Genomic DNA, 22623 nt, shown 5'->3' with positions numbered 1-22623 from the left:
CTTCAATTGAACAAGAGAATTTTTATCCAACTGATGATGCCGATAATATTGATATTCTTAATTTTTTAACATTACATATTTTATATTAAGTATTGAACGGATGGTTTATTAATGAAAAAGATACAGCACATTGCTTTATAAAAATCAGCTTTTTTCTTAACTTATTTTCTCTGGCACTCCGTCTTTTTTAGCTTTTTTTTTTTCGTTGATCTAGCTTTTTTCGCTCAGAAAAAAATGACACCACTAGTGTTTACATCTCCAATGCCAATTGGCAAATAAGTGAAAAGAATCTCGCAATATTGGTTTTGTTATTTCGGCCAAAGTTATTTTTTAAGGTAGCAATTCGATAGCGATGCCCGTGCGCAAGTACCGCCGCGAGACCAGCGAAATAAGCTGCTGTCTGAAGTACCTGCTGTTTGCCAGCAATGTGATCCTTTGGCTGGCGGCCCTGGTGGTCCTCTCCGTGGGCATCTGGGCCTGGAGCGAGAAGGATATGTTCCGCAACATTACGCGTCTTCATTTCATTGCTCTAGATCCGGCCTTTGTGCTAATCATGTTAGGTGGCGTTGCCTTCCTGCTGGGCTTTCTGGGCAGCGTGGGTGCCTTGCGAGAGAACACTTGTCTTCTGGCAGCGGTGAGTATTTCAACGATTTAGGGGGCACCTTTGAGCTCGATTAATTTTCACCTTTACCTATTCAGTATGCAATCTTTCTGAGTGTGCTTCTCATCGCCGAGATCGGATTCTGTGCCCTGGCTTTCGTGCTCAAGGACAAGGGCTGGGTAAGCGTAATCTCAACACATTCGTATCATACAGCTTATGGACTTGTGTGCCGCAGATCAAGGACCAAGCCACTGAGGGCTTGAAGGCCTTTATCAGGCATTATCGAGAGGACGCAGACCAGCAGAACCTCATCGATTGGATCCAGGAGGACTGGTTGCAGTGCTGTGGTATCGACGGACCCAAGGACTGGGACAGTAACAACTACTTTAATTGCTCATCCATTGCCATTGGCAGCCGGGAAGCCTGCGGCGTGCCCTTTTCTTGCTGTCGCCGACGTCCCCAGGAGGTGATCAAAAACAAGCAGTGCGGCTACGATGTGCGCAAGGAAGGATACGTAAGTTTAGGCTAAGCCATCATTTATCCTTCTCAAAGCGCAGCTCTTGTATTTCATTTAAATTTTGTAAACGCAAGCAGCCCGTGGATAGGAATATACATGAGCGCGGATGCTTGCGCGCCGGCGAAGATTGGCTGGAGGCTCATCTCATTAGTGTAGCAGTCTGCTCTGTGAGCCTGCTCGTTTTGCAGGTGCTAAATTTAAAATAATTGAAAAAAAGGAATTTCAGTTTAATTGCTTTCATATTTTAATTTTTTTATTATACAAATGTTTAACAGCTCTTAAATAACATTACAAAGACTTCGGTTAAGCCTTTCTCCATTTTTAAGTCGTTGTAATAACGACTTGTAGAGAGCAATACAGTTAACCGCACTTAAAAAATGTATATATCCCAAATTTTAAAACATTAATCCGTCCGTCAATTAAATCAATCAGAAGCTATGCTCCAGAATGAAAGCTAAGAAGTAGAGCCCGTTTATTTAATAGTCGGAAAATTCGACTATAGATTCTTGTTATGTTTCTAATTTGTTTTCTTCGCGATATTTTGTTTATTTTACCAGGGCATGGAACTGTCCAGAATAATTTATGAAAAGGGATGCGTTCAAGCAGGCGAAGAATGGATGGAACACAATTTAATTATTATTTCTACTGCCGTTATTATTGTGATGTTTTTCCAGGTCTTTATTTTGCCTACTTTTTATTGGTTCCGGTCTATTTACGGTTCGAGATGGGTGTTGGGGTGGCGGTGTACTAATCCAATCCTTTTAGAGTACGTCCTGCAAGGGCATAGCTCACTGCATCTTTTAATAGGTAAAGGACCTTCGGTTTTGCAGCTCTTTGGCACTTGCAGCCTTGGCTTGCAGTGCACACAGGCAAACCGTAAGATAACATGTAAAACCAATTAGGTCCAATTAAAATTGGGTCTTTGTGATATTACACCTTCCGGAGTGATCCGGTCTAACAAAAACTAATTTATTAATACTAACACTTACAATCTGCAATTTATGTACTTCTGTAACGCTTGCTTTTTCTAATTCTTAGATCCTGGGCATTTGCTTTGCTCAAAACCTGCGCGCCGATATTTACAACCAGAAATCCAAGTGGCACTGACAAATGGCCCTTGCTGTCGTTCCCACAGCACTCTAAAAATGGATCATAGGAGGAGGACCTCGAGCCGGAAACTAAAACTACTCATCTACGCTTCGGTTAGTTAACTACTACTATAAATACCTTATCTACTCAATACGCTCCTGCAATCGCCAATATACAGCCGTAGCTATGTGTCTAACTATAGCGAACGCATTCCGTCTTCGTGGACAATGACTTACATATATTAACTAGGTTGCCAAATTGTTTGCTGTTCTTACGTCGGCTTCTCTCTGCCCAAAAGCCAAACTGAGAAACAAGTGCAAAACAGTTTTATACATTTTCTATACATTTTACAATGAAAAGGAGGCATGCGAAAAGTGAAGAAAAATTAACTCAAAATGCAACTGTGATATATTTTTAACGAAATGTATAGAGAAACAAACAAGAAATGAAATGCAACAATTTTTAACAAATGATTAAAACTGAACACGACGCGAAATCCATACTTATATCAAACACAACTTCAACCTAGCACCGCAGATGTCTGTCTTAAGTAACAATCGTTATTTTTATAACCGAAGACTAAATACCTATTTTATGTGGCACAAAGAGCGAAATATAATAAGTACTAGCAAAAGCAAATTAGGTTCGGCAAGCGGATGTTTTTATACCCATGCCAAGTCCAATTCTTGAGTCATTTGCTTTAGCTTAAGCCTTAAAAGCACAAATATTCGATTCTAAGCCATCTTATGGCATCAATAGTTCATAGACCCAAGGCTATTTTCCATCTTCCGCTTTGTACATATGAAGCAAATCTATAGCTTTTAGACTTGCCCTGTAAATCGCCAAAAAAATTTATGAGCAGACGGCTTGGAAGAGTATTCTTTAATAATCTTAATAATCATATAATTTCTAGTTCAGAGTCTGCTAACAACAATGACATGAAAAATTAATCTAAAAGTTATCACACCCTGAACGGCCACTAAGATTCTGCTCCATCCCAAATTGATGCAGTATCTGGCCTAAAAGGATAAATACCAGATTTGTCGTAAATGCAAATCACTTGTCTACCCTATTGTAATTTATATTTTATATTTTAACAATACGAAGAAAAAGCGGGAATTACTGTCAATTGAAGTAACTTATAGAAAAACTGCAAGGGTATAAAAACAATTAGGTTGCTTTGTTAAATGAGCTTAAACTACAAAGAAACTTATAGAAACAAAACCTGGGAATATGGCATTGTAAATATATACATCGAAATATTCATTTTTTTGGGAAAATCATGAGAAGCTAACGCAGTTATGGGCTAACTATAGGTAAAGAGTATTATTTTAATTTTGTTCAAGAGCCACATGTGTTCGCTTTTCTACCGTATTGTATACGTATATTTTAACATTAGAAACGAAAAAGAAAACTGCCCATTTATCGTTTTCAAAGAGCACGAAAATCCAATAAACTGCCATGTAAAAGCACTCCTTAGTCAGAACTTCAGCCTTTACATCAACTTTAGTAAAATTATTCAAAAACACTCCACACATTCTCAATACTCACCCAGTCTGCCCAATATCCAAATCTTATTATAACTTTGAAAAGAATGAATCTCAATTTTCTATTAATATTTTACCGAAAGAAATTATGAAAGAATATCCGACAGAAAACCATTCGAACAAGTGTAAAATCATAATTAACCTTAGATTATATAATAGTAAAAGAAAAAGTCAATTGAATGCGTGCTGCAAAATAAACGCGATGTAGTCAAGCACACACAATTAAACAATTTAACATTTATGTTTTGTCATATGTATTAGAATATGTATTAAAAGCTTAACAAAGGTTGTTGTTGATGCAAATATCAATCAAAACTGCTTCAAAATAAAAAATAACTAATCTAATCGATCGGTCGTCATTAAAGAGGAACATCTCCAGACTCCCCATCCAGCTGAGCCACTGCATCGAACTGCACTGCGGGCAGTTCGTCGCCCGTTGCCGTTTTGTTCGCCCGCTGATATTCCAGTATGACGAGCGTGTTGGAGCCCAACTTCAGGACTTCATTGGGCACATATAGAGTGATTTGGGGACCGGCTACTGGCCAGTAGCGCCCCAGATTGAAGTCATTCACATAGGCTACGCCCTTGCCCCATCCAGCCATGTTCAAATAGGTGTCACCCACCTCCTTAACATTAAGTGTGCCCGTGTAGAGAATTGGCCCGTTCCGGAGGATACGTTGCCTGGCCAGGAACGAGTCCAACCTGATCTGCTGTTCGATTTGGCTTTCCTGCCAGCGTTTTATGTATGCTTCCTCTAAGGGAAAGGCGGTGCTCCTCCAGTTCTCCAGCGGCAGATAGCCACCATTGTGCAGCTGCAGACTCACTTCGCCAAAGATCCCCTTTGTGTCGTTGGATATAAAGAAGTTCACTCGTCCTTGGTTCTCAACCAGCAACTGAAGGGTGCTGCCCCATCCCTTGCTGAGGGGCAGTGAATAAATCTGAGCCTCGCGAGAGAGTGTGCCGACCAGCTCCATGTCCACAAAGACGTGGGCGCGGTCATTGATCTGGGTTATTTTTAGCAGAGCCGGATCCAGGTCCATCTCGGGCAGTTGCGTTTCGTAAAGAACAAGGCCGGAGTACAAGTCGAGTTCCTCGAAGGTTTTGGGCTTTGCTGACTCAACAGGCGTGCCTTTGGAGAGAGCTGCTCGTCCTTCCGCTGACAGCAGAGCCAATGACGGAGTTACCTCTACCTTACCATAAGCCAGACGCTTGGCGGGATTTAATGTGATGTCTGGCAAAGTAAGGAACTGGCCAATTGCTTCCTTTACCAGGTTGTACTTGGTGGTAACTCCTCCAGCCTCGTCCATCACTGCATCATAGTCGTAGCTGGTGATGTCAGCAGCATAGCCGAGAGCGCCGTCCAAGTTGTAATTGGCTCCGGCGGTAAATCCGAAATTGGTGCCACCAAAGAACATGTACAGGTTGACACTAGCATTGTAGCTAAGAATAGTCCTGGAATAGTCCAAAAAATGGTGAGTGATACGAATATTAATAATTATAACAATGCGTATGATAATGAAAATAATTTCAGTGGCATCTAAAATTTGTGAAACTGGACATATACTTACTTAAGAGCATTGGCCACCTCCTGGCCATCCCGTCGTTGGTTTTGCTCTTGCCAGTGAGTCAACCAGCCAGGATAGAACTCAGAGTTAACTAGTGGGCCAGTGGGCTGCTGGACACGCAACATTTTCCAGATTTCGTCAATTTCGTGGACTTTAAAGATAGGATAGGAGAGAGATAGCTTCTAGTATACTTTAATTATATATGTATATGGTCACAAATTAATTGGCTTCATCCTAAGGGGGTGGAACTATCAAATTAGAACAGTTCCCGAAGCTGTTAAAGGTATAGCGAGTCGTAAAAAGGTCATAAAAATCTATTTAAGTATGCAACGTAATTGTAAATGTATAAAAACGGAGCTTCACTTACTGCGATCAATGCCAAAGTCTGTGGTAGCAAAAACATTTTCGATTTTGCCACAGCTCATCTTCTCGTTGGGTATATCAACTGTAAAAAGCAGGGCCTTTCCGGCCACATATTTCTCCGTCTCATCTCTGAGCCAGTTGAGATAGTCGTGATCACAGGCGTAATCTCCGTACTCGTTCTCCACCTGCACCATGATGATCTTGCCACCGTTCCCTACAAACAGATGCTCAAGACGTGGCATGAGCTGTGCATACCATTTTCCGACTTCGGCAATATAGTTGGGGTCGTTCGTCCGCATCTTTATGGTCGGGTATTTGGCAAAGAGCCAGTGGGGAAGACCTCCCTATGGGAAAAACACAACATCGGTTGACATATATACAATGCATTTGATAATTTCACTAAAAACTCACATTATCCCGCTCCGCACAGATGTAGGGACCTGGACGGAGAATAATATAAAAGTCTTCCTCTTGGGCTATTTCTAGGAACTTGACCACATCCGCTATGCCCTCCCAATTATATTCGCCATCGTGGGGATTGTGAAGCGACCATTCTACGTAGCTAGTAAAAAGGTGACAAAGGTTTTTAATTTAATATAGAAATGATTAGGTTTAAGGCTTAGTAAATGAAGATGTAGAATATACACAGGCATATGTATATTATGTGCAAGTAGTTTTCAGGGTTAAATTTTATTTTAAATATATTTTTTTGTAAGTGAAACAAAGTATCTTAAAATTCATCATAATAATTTAAGCAGTATTATTTTTTAGCTGATTGTATTCAAATTTGTAAAGTAATTTCACACAAATAAATTAATTACATATATGTATGTATTTCAAGACCACAGCTTTGTTAATGATGGTCATGAACGTGACCACATTTTAAAACAAAATTAAGCCGTATGCTATATATACATATAATATGTATATAGCTTTAGCTCCTCATTTAAAAATATTTAGATTTACTTACGTATCCAAAGCATTCAGACCAGACGCACGCATGGTGCGCAATCTACTCCGCCAGGCCTCTGGCACAGCGCGGAAGTAGTGGAACGATCCAGAGACGTATCGGAAGGGTTTGCCATCCAGCATAAAGGTATTGGCTTCATGGTCGATGGTAAACCTCGGCGAATCCTGTTGGCATTTATTTAACGCACTTCACTTAATCAAATAAATGCTATTTAAGTGAATAACTCCGAATTACCTCCCGGCCGTTCTCTCCAGCGCCCAGGCCGACACAAAGGCCCACGGTGAGGGCAATAATGGCGAGTACAATACAACAGCTCACGGCCATAGTCAGCTTTCGATTGCCCCAACAGCCGCGGAGCATAGTTGTACCTGGTTGTCGAAAGCGTTGACCAAAAGTTCACAAAGATTGGGACAGGCCAAGCTTAAAGCTTTGCTAGACCTGGCTTCTTGGGGGCGCCAATATTCGAAGACCGTTCTCCGGGACTGACCGAAGCACAATGAATGTCAAGCGATTCTCTGGGCATATAGGAGGGTGTAATGGCTAGTGGCACTTTGGACGCCTCCTTCCCGGAGGCCTGATAAGTTCGCTGCTGGCTCGCTTCTCGAGTGGCTGATAAAACTGCACATTTCTCCGGCGATTATATATTCGTTGTGATACTTGCCATCTGTCAAAGTGGATGCCAAGTTTATTGGCTCTTCACAATGCCGCCATAAACAAATCATATCAAGTATGGATTAACGCTCAAACCTCGATAAGTGTTGTTATTATTTCCAATCATTCGTAGATTATACTAATTGGGTTAACATTGTGTTTCCCTGTGCTATGAAAATAGTCCATATTTCGATTTCCTATAAAGAAATACAACCAAGTTCAGTTCGCTCCCTTCAAGTTATCTTAAAAGATCTTAATATTTTCTGTATTTGCTTTATTTTTACTTCAGTATCACTTACAAAATTGCAAAAATTATGCATTCTTAGGGATATTCCTTTATAATTACCCATCTGGGCATATTTTTACTTTTTTGATTAATGTATATTGTCCGATCTATAGTTAAGTAAGTTAATTAGTGGAATAGATATTAAGTACTAGACCTTGACAGTGTCAGAGTGTGAGATGGCTCTTGGAGAGTTTCCCATAAATAACAAACAGTAAGTATGCTCTCTGACTCACCTCTCATATGCTAGTTAGTTTATACATAAGTTTTACAAAATGAATTAAACTCTTTATTTTCGGAATCTGTATTTAGTGTAGATTAAATTAAAAACTATACTATATAAGTACTATTTGAGAGAAAAATAAAAGAACTGCCCTCATAGGTTATGGCATATTTGAAAATTATCCCTTATCCGTCAGTTAGTCGGAATTTAAACTAGACGTTAAAATAGCAAAATAGCATTAACAGATCCGTCGTAGGGCTACATATGTTATTATTATATTAACAAATGACACAAAGTAAATTTAATTATGACATAAAGAGTTTACTTCATTCTAGTAAAAAATATGTAATAGCATACGGACATGTGTAATTATTTGTGCACAGGTAAACTTATTCAAAGTAGGCTTCGGGCAGGGATTAATCAATATTTGAACTGTAACATAATGTGCTTCAGGCTGAGGTAGAGAGACAGCACTAAATTTATGGTTGCGGAGGGTCCAGAGATAATCGGAGATAGTTGGGCATAGATATATCGTTGGAAAAGTGTTTAGGGGAATTATGTGGTTATAGTTAAGTACTTGAGTTGAGCAGTCTTCGTAAAATACGTGAACTGTATGGAACATTTTGGATTATCTTTAAGCACGAAAATATAATACGTTCCGACTCGTGGCATACTCCATTCTCGTGTTATGAGCTATGAATCAGAATGAATAAATTAATACAACTAGAGCCACTTCACTTATCGCTCATCAGGCTGAACTTGTCGGCCATCAGGGTTAGCACTTTCTCCAATTTGCTGTGACGATCCTCGGCCTTGGCAGTGGCACCAGAACTGCCCCAAAGGAATTTCACATGGAACTCGGTGCTGCAAAGAGAAAAGAGGCGTGTTATGATACTTCCTACATTTTTCTGACATCTCACCGGAAAGCGTCTGCCAGGAGCTCATCCAGTCTGGTGCTGGCTTCCTCAAGAATAACCTTGGCATTTTTCCGGAACAGATCCAAGTTCTTTAGGAATCCCCGAGAGGCATCCAAATGTAGAAAATTTATGGTCATGCCAAAGTCATCCGCCTTCGACTCCCAGGGAGCTATGCAGGTGTGATATAAAGCCGGGCGATCATCTATGTTCGAGTGGTTTATGATGTCCATAACCGGGCGATCGATTAGCAGGGCGTAGAGCAGAACGTGGGGCACAGTCGTGTTGGGGGCCTGTGGATTGGAAGCCTCGTTCATGCTGATCAACGTTGGACGCAGCTTGGCCTCAAAGGTGAAAGCGCTGTCTGTAAACTTCTGCCTTAGGATGTGCCAGGCCTGATCCAGCTTTTGAATCTACAAGTGGAGGGTCAACGGGTGATCTATAGGTTGGAAACTTTTAGAACACTTACCTGCTGCATGCACAGTCCCAGCATGATGGCACTAAAACCAAACAGATTTCCAAGGGCTGTCTTTGTCTCTACCGCAATCTGTATCCACTTGCTTAGGAGCTGGGCCCGGTCCAGGTCCGTTTGGCAGGTTAGTATAGTTACAGCCACCATAAGCTTGATGCACTGTGTCCTTTCGATGATATCTTCTCGAAATAGTTTGCCATGGGGTAGCGTCAGCAGCTCGATACCAGAGCAGCTTAGATAGTAGTCGTCCTCGTTGGTTGGCTCCTCCAGGAACAATCCAATATCGATGCGGGTTATATGTTCGGCCAATAGCTTTGGTCCAGTCTCCAGGAGCATCATCTTAAAAGTGTTTAAAGCATCGCCGTCCAGGGGCTTGTTCTCCACAGAGGGCAACAGCAGAGTGCTGAAGTTCTCAAAGTCGAATTTGCTTGACTGTAAAATAAATAATTGGTAATATTACATAAACTAATGATTAAACAATAAAACAAATTGCTATATCTAACCGTTCTTGTCTCTTCAATAGCCATGGTAAAGAGCTGCTCCTCGGCGGCAAACGCATCGAATTCTGTAAAGCTCTTCAACGTCCCATTGGAGATGGAGGTGCTCATGAACCGAGGATTCTTAATGATCACTCCTCGCTGAATAGTCATCACTTCGCTGGGATCCCCCAGAGCCGAGTCCCCGGAACCGTTGCCCGAGTCTGATCCGCTGGCTTGGTAGGCTAGCACAGCGGCCATTGGTTCCTTACGTGGCTTGGGCGGTGGACTGGGCGGCCTGGAGTCTGCCGACGGCGAGTCCATGCTACAGTTCCTTCCAAGGCTCGAGATCCGTGCTGCTGCCTGTTGTCGCAGCGTCTGGGATGCCAACGAACTGGGTCGTGGCAGGGAGTGCGTGGTGAACTTGCTCTCCAAATGCTGCTGCTGCTCACTGGTGGGGTTGCATCTGGCTATGGTCTGGAACCGTGACATCCCATTGCCATTTCCATTTTCCTGCAACTGCTGTTGCTCCTGCAGCTTGTTGATGTTACTTACCACCATTGCCTGGGCGGGAGTCAGGCTCTGGGATCGCTGCTGCTTCTTGCAGGGCAGCCTCGGCGGCGACGGAACTTCACGTCTGGCCCTCGGTGGCGAGCAGTGTGGGCTTGCCGGAGAACCCGGTGGCTGTTGCTGTGTGGGATCGAAGCGGAAGACAGCGGCACCGCCTGATCCTATCCCTGGGGTGCCACTATTTCCCATTGGAGAGTTCAGAGGACTCAGACCGCGAAGGCCGGCCAGCATCTGGGTGTGCAGCTGATTACCCACGATCTTGTGGCCATAAAAGGAGAGTGGATAAGTGCGATTGCATGGGAATTGGATGAGAGCACCCGAAGCTGCGGAGATGGGCTTGCCGGAACCAACATAAAAAGTGATGAGGTCCGGCACCGTGTCGAAGGCATCCTCCTCGAACTGGAACTGAACGCGCTCATACACAGTTTCCGGTTGAAGTACCAACTGAAAGTATAGAATTATTAATAGGTTGATCATTTTATCAGGCATACTTTTTGGCGCCGGATTTTTTCTTGAGTCTAGCCCATAATCCGGAAAAGAAATCTTCCTACGTATAAATGCAAATATGGTATATGAAACCCACCTTATTAAGAACAAAGTGCAGGACAGCCGACTTACTCCGGCAGCTGAGCACATAATTATCCGGCTGAGAGGCGCAATCTCGGACCAGAAAGTCTCCTTCCCGCTGAACAATCTCCTCGGCGCGCTGGCGAGGCAGGGCTCCATGGTACCAGGCATGGGAACGCAGCTCACGGGCATCCAGACTTAGCTCCCATTCGAGTGCCTTCTTCAAGGCAATGGCCTCCTGTTGCTCACTTGGATTTGGATGTCCGGTGGCCAGTGGTGTGGACGCGTTGCTACCGTTGTGATTATCCATCTCACCGTCGCCGATCCTCCAATGGGGACTATTGTCCTTGCAGCGCGGTCTCAGTTCCTCGTAGCTGTTGAAAGCGGGAGAGTTAATTTCCCTTATTTTGGGTAATTTATTGCTAACAAAAGGCCAATCCCCTTACTAGCGGCCAAAAGGAAATTTACTCCCACAGGATTTGTTCCCTGGTATATGAAGATTTTTTTGTTTGAAGTTCAAGAGCAAAAAAATACAAATCAAAAAGGAGTACATTTTACTTTTGAATCTATAGAAAGGAATTATTATAGGCAGACTTATTTATGGTATAGAATCCACTGATTTTAAACCTAACATAACTTCTTTTTGGCTTTTAAGTCTCTTTCAACGCCCTTTGGGTTGAATGCTTTATAATCACCTCAAAGTTGGGCTAGGATACGCCCTAGCATGTTTCTTTTTTGTCCTGGCTGTTAGTTTACATTCACCGTTTCGATTCAAAGTTTAATATGTGGCTTTAAACGCCATCGAAAATATATATTATTTTATCACAGACCCAGCCCTTGAACGTGAATACACTTTCTAGGCCTTCCGCTTCCTTTAGATTGCAATCGTCTGAACTCTGCGCCGCCCGAATCCGCTCTGAAAATGTAACGGCAATGCCCTCCCTTTGAGTGTCCTTACAGGGGTTGCTCACTGCGTCCTGCTTACGCCTTGCTGCTCCGCCCGGTTTGTTTTGGTTTTTGCTTTCGAACTTCTACGCCGCTTTAAGTCCCTCTTGGGTGGGAAATTCTTAGAGCATGCGCAGGTTTTTCTGTTATCGATAAATGTATCTTTATATATGCATTTGGGGAGTAGCAAAAATCGGGCAGGGAATTTGTGGATCTAGTGAGCGGTAATATACGTATATAGCACAGGACTATAGCATTTTAACTAAGCAATAAAAAAATACTTGGAACGAAAACGAACTTGGATATAGGATAAGATTGTTTGACAAGATTAAAAATGTATCTACCTATTTTTTATAGAAATTATATTTCCTATAACGATTGCCTGTATCTTTGGTACTTAATTGTCTCCAAATTAATGATTTAGAAAAAGATTGCCAGTTGTCTCTAGGTAAAAAATTACATTCCTTGAATTATGCCTTCTCTTATGGAAAAAATTATACAAAATTATTCAGAGTAATAAATTAGCTCTGAACTACACTCACATTGTGGCTGAATCGTCAAAGGTGAGCTGCTTTAAAACCTTTCCACTTTTGGTTCTGATCACTCCAGGTCCACTGTCGCCGCTTCCCGCCATGTCGAGGGGGCTGTTTCCCCCCAAATAAACCATCGGACAGGAGTTCTTGCGGGTGGGGACAGCGCGTGGCACACTGCTCGCTACTGGAAGAGACTGTTTTCATATTGGAAAACTTACCGATATTTTGGATTTGAACTTGCCTTCCAGATTCATTGATTGACGCAGTTTGGCCCGCACCCCTAGCAGACTGTTTGCCATTTTTTGCCTATGAGAGCCGCGTACTCCACATTTTTTGAGCTCCTTATCCGTGATTTCCACCACATCGTCCACGATGCTGAACTCCTGCAGATTGGCTAAGGTCGAGAAGGGTTTAAAGAAGGTCGCAATACCTGCTGATAGGTCAAACCTTCATACTGCTGCAGATCCAGGAGATCTAGCCAATCGACAATGCTCATTCGCGAGTTGTGTACCATCACGGCCAAGTCTTCTCGCCGTCGCACTGTGCTTGGATACCGGAAGTTCCAAAGGATGCCTTTTTAATGGTTGTGGACTCTTTTTAACAAATGTTTAGTGTATTTAAGATCCCGATTCACTCACTATTTCTTCGATTTGGGGGTTCCACGGGTCGCTGCTGCATATTGCCCATTTTGAGGCAATTGTTTTGGATGCCACGCACAGATCCGTAAAATATAAAACTTGTATCTCTCAATAAGAATTGTATCTGTTCGCACTCAACCTCGCGCTTCGCATTGCCTCAAATAACTGAACGTGAGCAACTGAAAGCCAGCTAAATTCAACTGAATGGGTGTAGTTTTGGGTGTAAGTGAAGACTGTATACTCTTTTATACTAGATAGACATATTTGTACAATAATTATGATATATAGAAAATACAATAGATGTGATATCTGGTACCTAAGAATATATATATTATGTTTATTCCATGCTTACCTTTGCTTTAGTTTTTATTCTAGTTCCATTTAATAGGTGGCCTTAGCATGAAAGTCAACCTACATTCTCCCCTGATCATAACCCGATTAACAATAAACCAAGTGTATGTAATATTTCAATGTCGTTGTGGATCCAACCCACTGGATAAACACTTTTTGTCTAATTACTGCTCTCCGGACTGCTCTTCTCTCCGCGCTTGACCACCAACTTGATCACTTCCATTCCGTCCGCTCTAGGCGTATCGGCTTTTATCGTTGTCTTGATTAGGAGAAGGTCTCTCTGTCGTTGTCGCCGCGTCTCATATTTTGCTGATCGCAGCTATATTCCCTTAATTAATTTTTTTTTTTCAGCTGCGTTATGTACGAAAGTGGCATTGCGTATTGATAATACTGCTGTATTCTGTGGAATTATGAGAGGGAATTTGTTTTCATTTTGGAGAGGCAAAGAGACACAGGGTTCTGTTCTTATAAATATTTTTCTAGCAATGTGCTTGCTTCCAATTCATTAATCCCACAACTTGTAGGGTTATTTACTTTGACATTTATTTTAAAATAATTTATGTGTAACAAATGAAACTTATCCATATTTCAATAATTTAATAATAATAATTTATACACATCCTCCATGGCGTTTGTTACGTATCCGAAAGATACATCTGTAGAATGCATGTAAAAGTACGACTACTCCACCACATCAATGACTATGTTATCATCGTCGTCCTCAGCTTGCTCGCTTAACTCCACGCTGGAGGAGCTATCAGAGCTGTAGTCGAGGGCTTCGTGGGGATTCCCAGCTCCTGTCCCACTAGCCACCTTGGATGCTCCACCACCCACTCCTGCACTGACCGCAGACGTTGGCTGTTGTTGCTGTTGGGGCTGCTTCTCTTGGCCGCTCTTCAGATTCTCCCGTGTGTGACGCCACTTCATGCGACGGTTTTGAAACCACACCTTGACCTAATTGGTAAGAAGGGTTGATAAGCATTTACAGGCTTAAACTCAGCTAATTAATATATTATAAATGTTTGGAAAGATCACTCCCGTTGCATATTATATTGCAAAACTGTGAGCGTTCTTTGATTGTCTAATTTAGACAAAGTAGGTGGGAAGTAGAGAATTGGCATAAAATGAGAATGAAAAGAATAAGTATACTACAGATATTCATGTTCTTTAAAGAGGGTTGTTAAATTCAGATTTTGTTTATATGTATATTTCAGTATACAGTAAATATTTAATTCAGACCACTAGAATATATATGGTTTAAAAAATAACTGTCCTCCAGAGTAATATTAAAGTCATTTATGCCTTCTATTTGCAACCAAACAAAGCCATTTTAATCAAAAAAGTTCGATGAATAAGCAGGAAGATACAATCAGAAAATAAATTTTAACGAAACTTTGGGACAAATACTTGGAATGAAACGTGTTTTTTACTTATTTGGGTTTTTAACAATTTGCACACTTTTCAATTCTTTTCTGTTCATTAAATTTTATATTCTTAAATAGGGTGTGCGAATTCGAATTGCGAATTTTCATTGTTTTCCAAGATATATAATTATTATAACTACTGAAATATGTAATTATTATATCTATAAATTATTAATTATAATTATATATAGATAATAATATGAAAGTATCAACTGTAGGTTGACCCTATCCTTGTAGCTGTTTTGTATACCATTCCGTGAAATGATCTTATGATTTTATAGGATTTTGATTATACACCTGTTTTATTTTCTTTAAACCTGTATAGCACGAACATATCTATAGCATTTATAAAAGCATTTTGTTCAAGTATATATATAATTTGACAAGAGCATCAAGGATTTAAGTCTTCCCCTTAAGTTTAAGCCCTATTTGCCTTACCTGCGCATCTGTGAGGTTCAGTCGTGCCGCCAACTTGCGACGATCTGGCTTTGTGATGTACTTCTGCTGCTGGAACTGAATCTCCAGACCCTTTCGCTGCAGATTGGTGAAGACGGCCCGTGACCAGGAGCGCTTCCGCTTGCCATTATTGCCGCCGCCGTTGCAACCATTGTTGCCATGGCTGCCATTTTGTGGTGTGGCGTCGGAGGGTGTCGTAGGAGTGTGATCCAGGAGCTGCTGCTGCGTCTTGCCCAGAAACCTCTGTTGCGGCGTACACTGGAGGTTCTTGAGACTGTGAAGGGGCGCCAGCAGGCCCGAGGCTGCTATCGTCGAGTTATGTTGCGGAGGCTTATGTTGCTGATGGAGGTGCTGCTGATGGTGCTGTTGGTGATGTTGGTGGAAGCGGAGGAGCGCATTCGTTGCCAGCGTGGGATATGTGGATGTGGCTGTTTTGGTTGGCAAAGGGAAATATATAGCGATTAAAAATGGTGAAGAATTTCGGTTACTTAATAGAAAAAGTGACACTTGTGGGACACAGTATTGACTTGGAAAATAATATTTATTTAGTTTCACGTTCTTCCCCTTCTGTTTAATATTTATAAGGGCGTGATTTATAAAAAGATATTTCCAAATATTATTATTCAATGTCAATATAAATATAAATAAAGTTCTTAATTTTAAACTTATTTTGTTGCCAAAACATTATTGTTTTGTTATTCCGCTGCCCAATTTACACAATCGATTGATTATTTATTTTTATAAAGCTTAACCATTACTTATGGGCCGCATCCTCTTGGCCCTAATAGCGCAGAGTACATCCGGGGGAAATAATATATTTTTTGTTGAACAAAATTTACGAATTTCCTTATTCGCCAGAGTCGCAATCCCGAAAACAATAATATTATTTTGTTGGCCGAAAATATGAAATTCAAATTTCCTTTGTTTGAGTAAATTATTTTGTTCAATGAAACTCACGTTGAAAATATTTAAATTCGTTTGTTTATAATAAAATTTTCACTTAATTGGAAATAATCATTGAGGCATTTTTGTGGCCGCGGGGCGAATACTTTTTGTTTACCCCACACACACACAAGCACATACACGGGGAATAAGAACAACAACAATTATGGCTAAGAGAGCGAAAATTATTTGGGGTAATCGAGCACAACATGGGGCACACGAGGTTGAGCTGAAAGCCAAATGCTTTCTTTCGGCTAAATGTTTTTTAAATATCCAAATTCACGCATATATAAGTTTTCAAAATCGTTGCCTTGTGGCAACTCCTTAAAACTAGTTTATGCATTTTTTATTGGCTTTTTTCATAGATGCTGTGCCGGGACTCATTCGCTTTGTTTGTGTGCTCTCGGCATGAGTCTAATTGTCTTCGTGGAGAGCGTTTTATTTACTCAAGGAAAACACTCTAAGAGTCCGCCGTCTATTTACATTACGGCGGAAATGCGCCGCTGCACCGCAAATGTATCTGTATCTGCATCGAGCAAAGGTTAATAACGTCTTAATTGGGGATTTGGCATTTGGTTTGTGTCAACTACCAGCGTTTTGTTTTAATGAGTTTTTACTAATTTTCATCACCTGCCTTGAGCCTCTTGCCTCTGCACAACGCCAGGCTCCTTAATTGCCCACATCGAGATCCATTTGTAAATATTGTGCGCTCAGAATGCGCCTGGAGACCTGTAAATATCTTAATGAGTTCTGATAATTGCGGGGCGTGATCTTAAATCACCCGTGCCCTCCACCATTGCGGATGCATCTCCGAGAGGATGCGTTTGCACCGCAGGTAAACTGCTATTTTTAAGTTCGTTTCGATTTATTGGTAACGCCCTGACAGGATATTCCATATTTATGGGCTGGGCGAATATATCTCGGCTCGTTCTGCCATATTGGGTTAAACTGCGAATGAACTTTTGGCTGAAGTTGAATGCTTTCGCAGAAACCATGCATTCCATGATGCATTGGGCCATCTGCTCCAGACTTAGCCAAGAGTTTACTTTACGGCTTTTCTGGCAATTTATGTATTTTTATGCCAAATATTCCTAGAGTATTGAGGTGTTTAGGAGTCATGTAAGAGTACGTAACAGGATAAAGGATGAAGTGTCGCAAAAATCGCTTTGGATGTGATATCAAAGCAAACATCAATGAACAACTAAGTTGAAGATACGAGGCAGTAAAATGCTCTGCCTGGCCTTTGTTAGCACACAAGAAATCCCCACAAATGAATCATTGCAACTTTGCAAATCAATCTGGTAATTTTAAGAGTCACATACTTTGGTATTAGTTAATACTTTCTTAAAAAAACAGCATGGTCCTCTTTAAAACCCTAATTAATTTTAATTCAACATTAGTATACACCTGTAATCCTCAATTTCCATGTATAATATTTCCCTAAAAGACATCCGAGAAATTCTCCCATGAAGATCAGTGAGACATGATTCGTTGAGCGCTAGAACGCAGTTCAAATCGGATTAACATACTTATAAATGGTTAATTAATTAGGCACACGGCGCCGGATTATTGCTCAGACAACATTTTTATATCAGAGAATCTATTTTAGCTCAGCCATCGATCGGTGAATCGATCGATCGCAGACCAAGAAAAGGGGAAACAATCAAACAAACTACTCAACACCAGTCGGGACAGACAAACAGCAACACAGCATCCCGATGAGTCGGGGAAAAGAGCGAGAGAGCTTGGGCCGAGATTTTATGATGTGCGATGCGATAGGATCAATCCATCACGAAATGAGGAGTCTTCATAGGAGGCTGGGGCTAAGCAGGTTGGACGCTGCAGGTAGCCTCCACGAAAGGCCACCCCAGTGGGTGGCTGTGTGTAAATAGTTGGCCTTTGGCTTGGCCCCTAAAAATACCGCTTGGCTTCCACAGACTCAATCATTCAGTTAGTCATTCGGTTAGCCCATCGGGCAGCTATTCTCCGTCATTAGCCTAAACGGCACCGGCACCTCAGACCCTGCCTCAGCCTCAGCCTCATCCTTAGCCTCTTTGGATGGAGTCACAGTAGTTGAGCCCGTGGCGCCACATCTATCAGAGATTGGCTCTCCACCTGTACCTGTCGCTCCCGCTAGATAGCTCCTCCTCACATCCCATTTTCTTTATCATCGTTTCTGTGCCCAATCTATTCTGGAACGGAACAATTCATTACAGTGGGCAATTAGACGGATAGCTATCTGTATCTGCCCATGAATGACGGACCAATTGCTCAAGCAAATAAACAAACTTTTTCACTCTCGTTCCGCGCGAACATCAAGTTTATTTTCAAAGTCTGATTCTTAATTTGTTCATAAATCGTTGTTCATTTTGGGATTTGTTATTTTTAATTTAATTTATTTAATGTGGCCACAGGATTGATGAAACCCCTTCAAAGGCAGCTTGTTTTTTTTACCACACTGCTTGTTGATTGAGGAAATGTCGAATTTAATGCTCCTTACTAATTGCCTCATTCATTTTCACCTCGGCGAAATGTGTTTGAAAACCGTTTAAAATTGATGATAATTTTTAATAAATGCCTTCGCAGAAGTGTATGGTTGAATTTATCTTTCCGCGCAGTATTTTGAATATTTTAAAACCGGACGGGAAAAGCTCAAAGGCTAACATTATTTCCCACTTGATAATTTATTTATTCATTTATGTAAAGCTAAGAATTGGTTAAAATATTGTCTTTGATAGGGGATTATTTAAAAGGAAAGTAATCTAATCTAATCTAATCAAAAATGGCTAATCCAATTCTGCTATTGATGCTGTCTTCAAAATGGAGTATCTTAACTAAACTAAAAGAGCTTTTAATCATTTTTGCCATATAAATGTCTTTAAACGGTTCGGATAATCATAACTTATTTCCAATATCTATGTTTATATTTATTTCTTCTTAACAAAATCCAAACTAACAATTACCATCCCATTTTTGTTTATCGATAATATTTTCCAATAAAATGATGATCTTACCAGGTCGTAATCTTTTCTTTCACAATCTTCGACAATATGTTGGCACATTTCCTGCCTTCGACCCTGCCCCATCAATCCCTATACAATCGTTGAAAGTCCTCACACAGTTAGCACCCACTTGACAAGAATTGTATATAAAACAGAATGAGAAAAGGCTCCTTATATGTTGGCCCGGGATGCGTAAAATGGAAGCAGCTTGTTAAACAATGAAAATGCTCTATTCGAAAAGCCAACCAACCACACACAGAATATACATATTTCTCACTATTTTTCTTATAAACAAGATCAAAGTGCAGTGCATGAGAAGTCGTCGTCTCCAGATATACAAAAGCAGCAGGAAGTAACGTAAATACTCGAAACATATAGAGATAGTTTGTTGTCGATTTCAACAAACGAATTGTTTTCGTCAAAACCAAGGAGCAGGGAACATTTGGCCGCTGGAATATTGCACAATATGGCCACAGATCAAGTAATAATTCCACTAAAAATACCCAATTTATAGCCAGCGTTCGATTGGGCTTTAAGACTTCCCTTTGGTGTGTCCAGGAATATTTCACATATATTTTAATACTCTTTTTAAGTATATTATGATATTGACAAGAGTTTGGCGCAACGGAGACATTTTTAAATTATTTTATTAATTTTATTTCCTTACTCTGTTCATCGTAAACCAGCATTAAAACAAAGTATACTTTTGTCAAAAAGAACAAAAGATATATCGTAGCTGGAAATTGGAAATCATTGGAAAATTTATACTTGATAACAAATTAAACAAGAAAGAAAACTAACTTCGGGAAGACGAAGTTTATATACCCTTAAATTTTTCAATTGAATTATACGATCGAATAGGAAATTTATGAAAACTAAGCGAAAAATATTTGAATTTATTTAATAAAAACAAATATTAGTATTTTTACATGACAATTTTTTTGCCAAATCCAAGTTTAAAAAATCTCATAACTATGCCAAAAATGCATTAATTTCGGTTCGGAAAGCTTTTTATGGGCTACTTATTATTAGGTTAATAGTTCTGCATACTCAATTTGAAATTTAATGAAATTGAAAATTTTTCCAATTTTTGGAAATTTTAATGATGTAACCCCTTATAAAAATTTAAAATTTTTTAAAAAATTCGAAAATTTACTTTTCGACCGGACATAGCTAGATCGATTTGGCAATTAGTGCTGATCAAGGATATATATGATTTATAGGGTCGGAAATGACTTCTTCATACAGTTACAATCTTCTGACTAAAATTATGCTTTCTCAATATAATAATTAGGTATTTTTGAGGTACCTTTTATTGCTCTTTCCTACGTTTTATATATTTTATATTTAGTTCGATTAAATGAAAGAAAGAATGTGGATAAACGTAATGAATATAACAATATGCAAAAGCGAGCCTAATACTAAATAACTCCAGACATATTATAATGAATTTTTATTACCTGTAACTTTCAGTTTCTTTCTTTAAGAATTATGTTTTTTAAAGCAATTCTACAGAATGCGTTTTCTATGGGGTTTCAAGGAAATATACTTTAGCTTGCTATATAAACTAAAATATATTTCTATACTTTTATACCTTATTTAAGAAATTTGTAGGACTAAAATTTTCGTATAGTTTGCATTATGGCTTAAATTATGAATTAATCTGCAACGCTTTAGGAAAAATGACAAAGTTTGTGCTAAGGACTGCCGTACCTTGTGCATTCTAGGCGCTCCTTTATCTGTACTCACCATGTTCTGCTGCCCGAATGGGTGTTGGTCTCAGTACCGATTTGTAATCCATACACATTCCAGGATATAGTTTATCGAGTCCAACGTAGGAGTACAGGTGAGATGGAGTTGCTGGCGCTGCTCCAGGATGTAGGAGCTGGCCGAGCTTAGGAACTTCTGCTTTTGCCTGGCTGAAGCAGCGAGGGAAAGTGCAGCAGGAGAAGGCATTACCATCGCAGCAGGCCCATGGCGCCGGGGAAGATGAAGGACTGGACTCGGAGGAGCCCAGCAAGCGATCAACGCTGAAGCTCAGCTTTACTTTGGTGGTGCTGGTGGTGGCGGGGGGTGACGTGCTCGCTGGGCCTGTGTCGGATTCGGCAGGGAGACCGCGATCACTCCTTTCGGAGACAGTATAGTTCGCGGTAGGCGTCGGTATCTTCACCTCGCACACTTGAGTGCTGAGGTTCTCGGGCATACTCTGTTCCATGCTGGCGGCACTCTCGTGTAGTAACATTTCGTCAACAATAGTTACATGTCAGTTTTACATTGATCACTGATCACTTCGATCACCGAATAAGTAAATCACTGGGACAACTTAATTTACACTTAACATGTCACTTATTTATGTATTTAGCCAAACGCCGTCGCTTGGAATTGATCAAGAAACACCGAGATATTTTCGGGAGACCCCAAGCATCGATCCGATGAACCGCTTTGCAAGACAGCCCACACAGAACTGATCGGAACCGGCCGGGATCGATTGCCTTTGGCACACACCACACGAAATGATCGGGCGTTTAGGTAAATCTCGCCGAGATTGTATGTTCCCCAATATCCCACAGTGGGCAAGAACTTTACTTTATTTGTAAGCACTTTTTAAAAACATTTTTAGAGCTCCCACCCCGTATTATCTACGATATAAGCACGAAACTGCAATAAATTCTTTAAAGAAACATACAAAAAAGGGATAAAGAGGTGTCGTATATGTACAAAAAATATAAAATCTAATCAATCTTTGGGCGCTTTTCCAATTCCTTAAACAGTCTCCTTTTCCAATTCGATCAAACTCCTAAGGAGCCTTACCGAAATAAAGTTGAAAATAATTCAACTCGGGTCAAAAATGGCTTGTATATTTCCATAAAAACTTCTTATTCAAACTATTATAATCTCCATAATTTTTAAAATGTTGCACGCACTGTAAACCCATACGGATAGAAGTCTTGGTATACAGTTCGCTTGTGTTTACACACAAACATGCCGCTGTGTCATTAGCTCGGCACAAAAATTGTTTCCTCAATCGGTGCTAACTTTGTTTACTGATTTTTCCATATGTTCCCGTATTCCCCACACACACACAGAGATCAGCGAATTCCGGTTCCCTTGTGCCCACAACATGTGGAGAAGCCATGGCTCGGCGGCTGGTGGCCAATACGAGCGATCCATTCCAGTGGGCGGAGCCAGAAGCATGAGCTCGTATAGCCGATACGGAATCTCTCTGGTGGCAGGAGGAATGTGGGGGAAACTATTGAGCGATCTCCATTAACTCTATTAGTTAGGCAGTCCATACAGTGGGTAGAGGTGGTGACTGCAGATCCCTGATCTAATCACAGCTTTCATTTAAATAATGAAAAGGAAGGATTGCCTATCATGATTATTGCTGAATAAAATGTTGGTAACTTAATCATTTATATGGGTATATATATCAGAATATTAAACTTTTATTAGCTTTAAATTTGTATACCCTTGTTGGATATACATTTTTCAGTCATATATCAAGTAATTTCCTGTAAATTTTC

General features: G+C 40.5%; 5 protein-coding genes across 13 annotated transcripts; 1 reads left to right on the top strand and 4 right to left on the bottom strand.

The window, feature by feature from the left end:
* The first annotated feature begins 191 nt into the window (after positions 1–191).
* Positions 192–4099, top strand: Tsp26A (Tetraspanin 26A). Of its 8 annotated transcripts, none has more exons than XR_015273512.1 (6): positions 208–634; positions 700–780; positions 837–1115; positions 1196–1925; positions 2157–2320; positions 2386–4099. XR_015273512.1 is itself a non-coding variant. In XM_020954738.2 (6 exons), the coding sequence occupies exons 1-6, from the start codon at positions 353–355 to the stop codon at positions 2223–2225; spliced, it is 939 nt and encodes a 312-aa protein (XP_020810397.1). In that variant the 5' UTR covers positions 208–352; the 3' UTR covers positions 2226–2342. The 8 variants fall into 8 exon arrangements, 5 of the variants coding, with proteins under 5 accessions (XP_020810395.1, XP_020810397.1, XP_020810396.1 ...); XR_015273511.1 differs by having other exon boundaries at positions 1196–1306; positions 2386–2932; XM_020954738.2 differs by lacking the exon at positions 2386–4099 and having other exon boundaries at positions 1196–1306; positions 1676–1792; positions 2157–2342.
* On the bottom strand, positions 3985–7169 carry Gal (beta galactosidase). Its single transcript, XM_020954732.2, has 6 exons — positions 6887–7169; positions 6653–6816; positions 6094–6244; positions 5687–6026; positions 5323–5470; positions 3985–5206 (listed from the first exon to the last, which is right to left on the bottom strand). The coding sequence occupies exons 1-6, from the start codon at positions 7010–7012 to the stop codon at positions 4114–4116; spliced, it is 2022 nt and encodes a 673-aa protein (XP_020810391.2). The 5' UTR covers positions 7013–7169; the 3' UTR covers positions 3985–4113.
* Positions 7170–7562: 393 nt separating this feature from the next.
* Positions 7563–12494, bottom strand: LOC147644769 (SH2 domain-containing protein 3C-like). 2 transcript variants are annotated; one of them, XM_020954658.2, is made up of 6 exons: positions 12296–12494; positions 10825–11182; positions 9699–10685; positions 9193–9627; positions 8730–9136; positions 7563–8673 (listed from the first exon to the last, which is right to left on the bottom strand). In XM_020954658.2, exons 1-6 carry the CDS (start codon positions 12418–12420, stop codon positions 8544–8546), a joined length of 2442 nt encoding a protein of 813 aa, XP_020810317.2. In that variant the 5' UTR covers positions 12421–12494; the 3' UTR covers positions 7563–8543. The 2 variants fall into 2 exon arrangements, with proteins under 2 accessions (XP_020810317.2, XP_086697162.1); XM_086841036.1 differs by lacking the exon at positions 12296–12494 and adding an exon at positions 11504–11877.
* On the bottom strand, positions 12431–13091 carry LOC110185690 (uncharacterized). The gene is made up of 3 exons (XM_086841037.1): positions 12925–13091; positions 12734–12859; positions 12431–12680 (listed from the first exon to the last, which is right to left on the bottom strand). The coding sequence occupies exons 1-3, from the start codon at positions 12971–12973 to the stop codon at positions 12487–12489; spliced, it is 369 nt and encodes a 122-aa protein (XP_086697163.1). The 5' UTR covers positions 12974–13091; the 3' UTR covers positions 12431–12486.
* A 705-nt stretch (positions 13092–13796) lies between these two features.
* Positions 13797–21565, bottom strand: H2.0 (Homeodomain protein 2.0). The gene is made up of 3 exons (XM_020954945.2): positions 20849–21565; positions 15138–15583; positions 13797–14229 (listed from the first exon to the last, which is right to left on the bottom strand). The coding sequence occupies exons 1-3, from the start codon at positions 21339–21341 to the stop codon at positions 13957–13959; spliced, it is 1212 nt and encodes a 403-aa protein (XP_020810604.2). The 5' UTR covers positions 21342–21565; the 3' UTR covers positions 13797–13956.
* Positions 21566–22623: the final 1058 nt, after the last annotated feature.

The sequence above is a fragment of the Drosophila serrata genome, unplaced genomic scaffold (genome assembly GCF_035046125.1).
Source record: "Drosophila serrata isolate PLE 108 unplaced genomic scaffold, ASM3504612v1 contig_100, whole genome shotgun sequence".
NCBI classification, from domain to species: domain Eukaryota; kingdom Metazoa; phylum Arthropoda; class Insecta; order Diptera; family Drosophilidae; genus Drosophila; species Drosophila serrata.
Note: the sequence above shows the minus strand (reverse complement) of the source record. Positions and strands in the feature narration are given on the sequence as shown.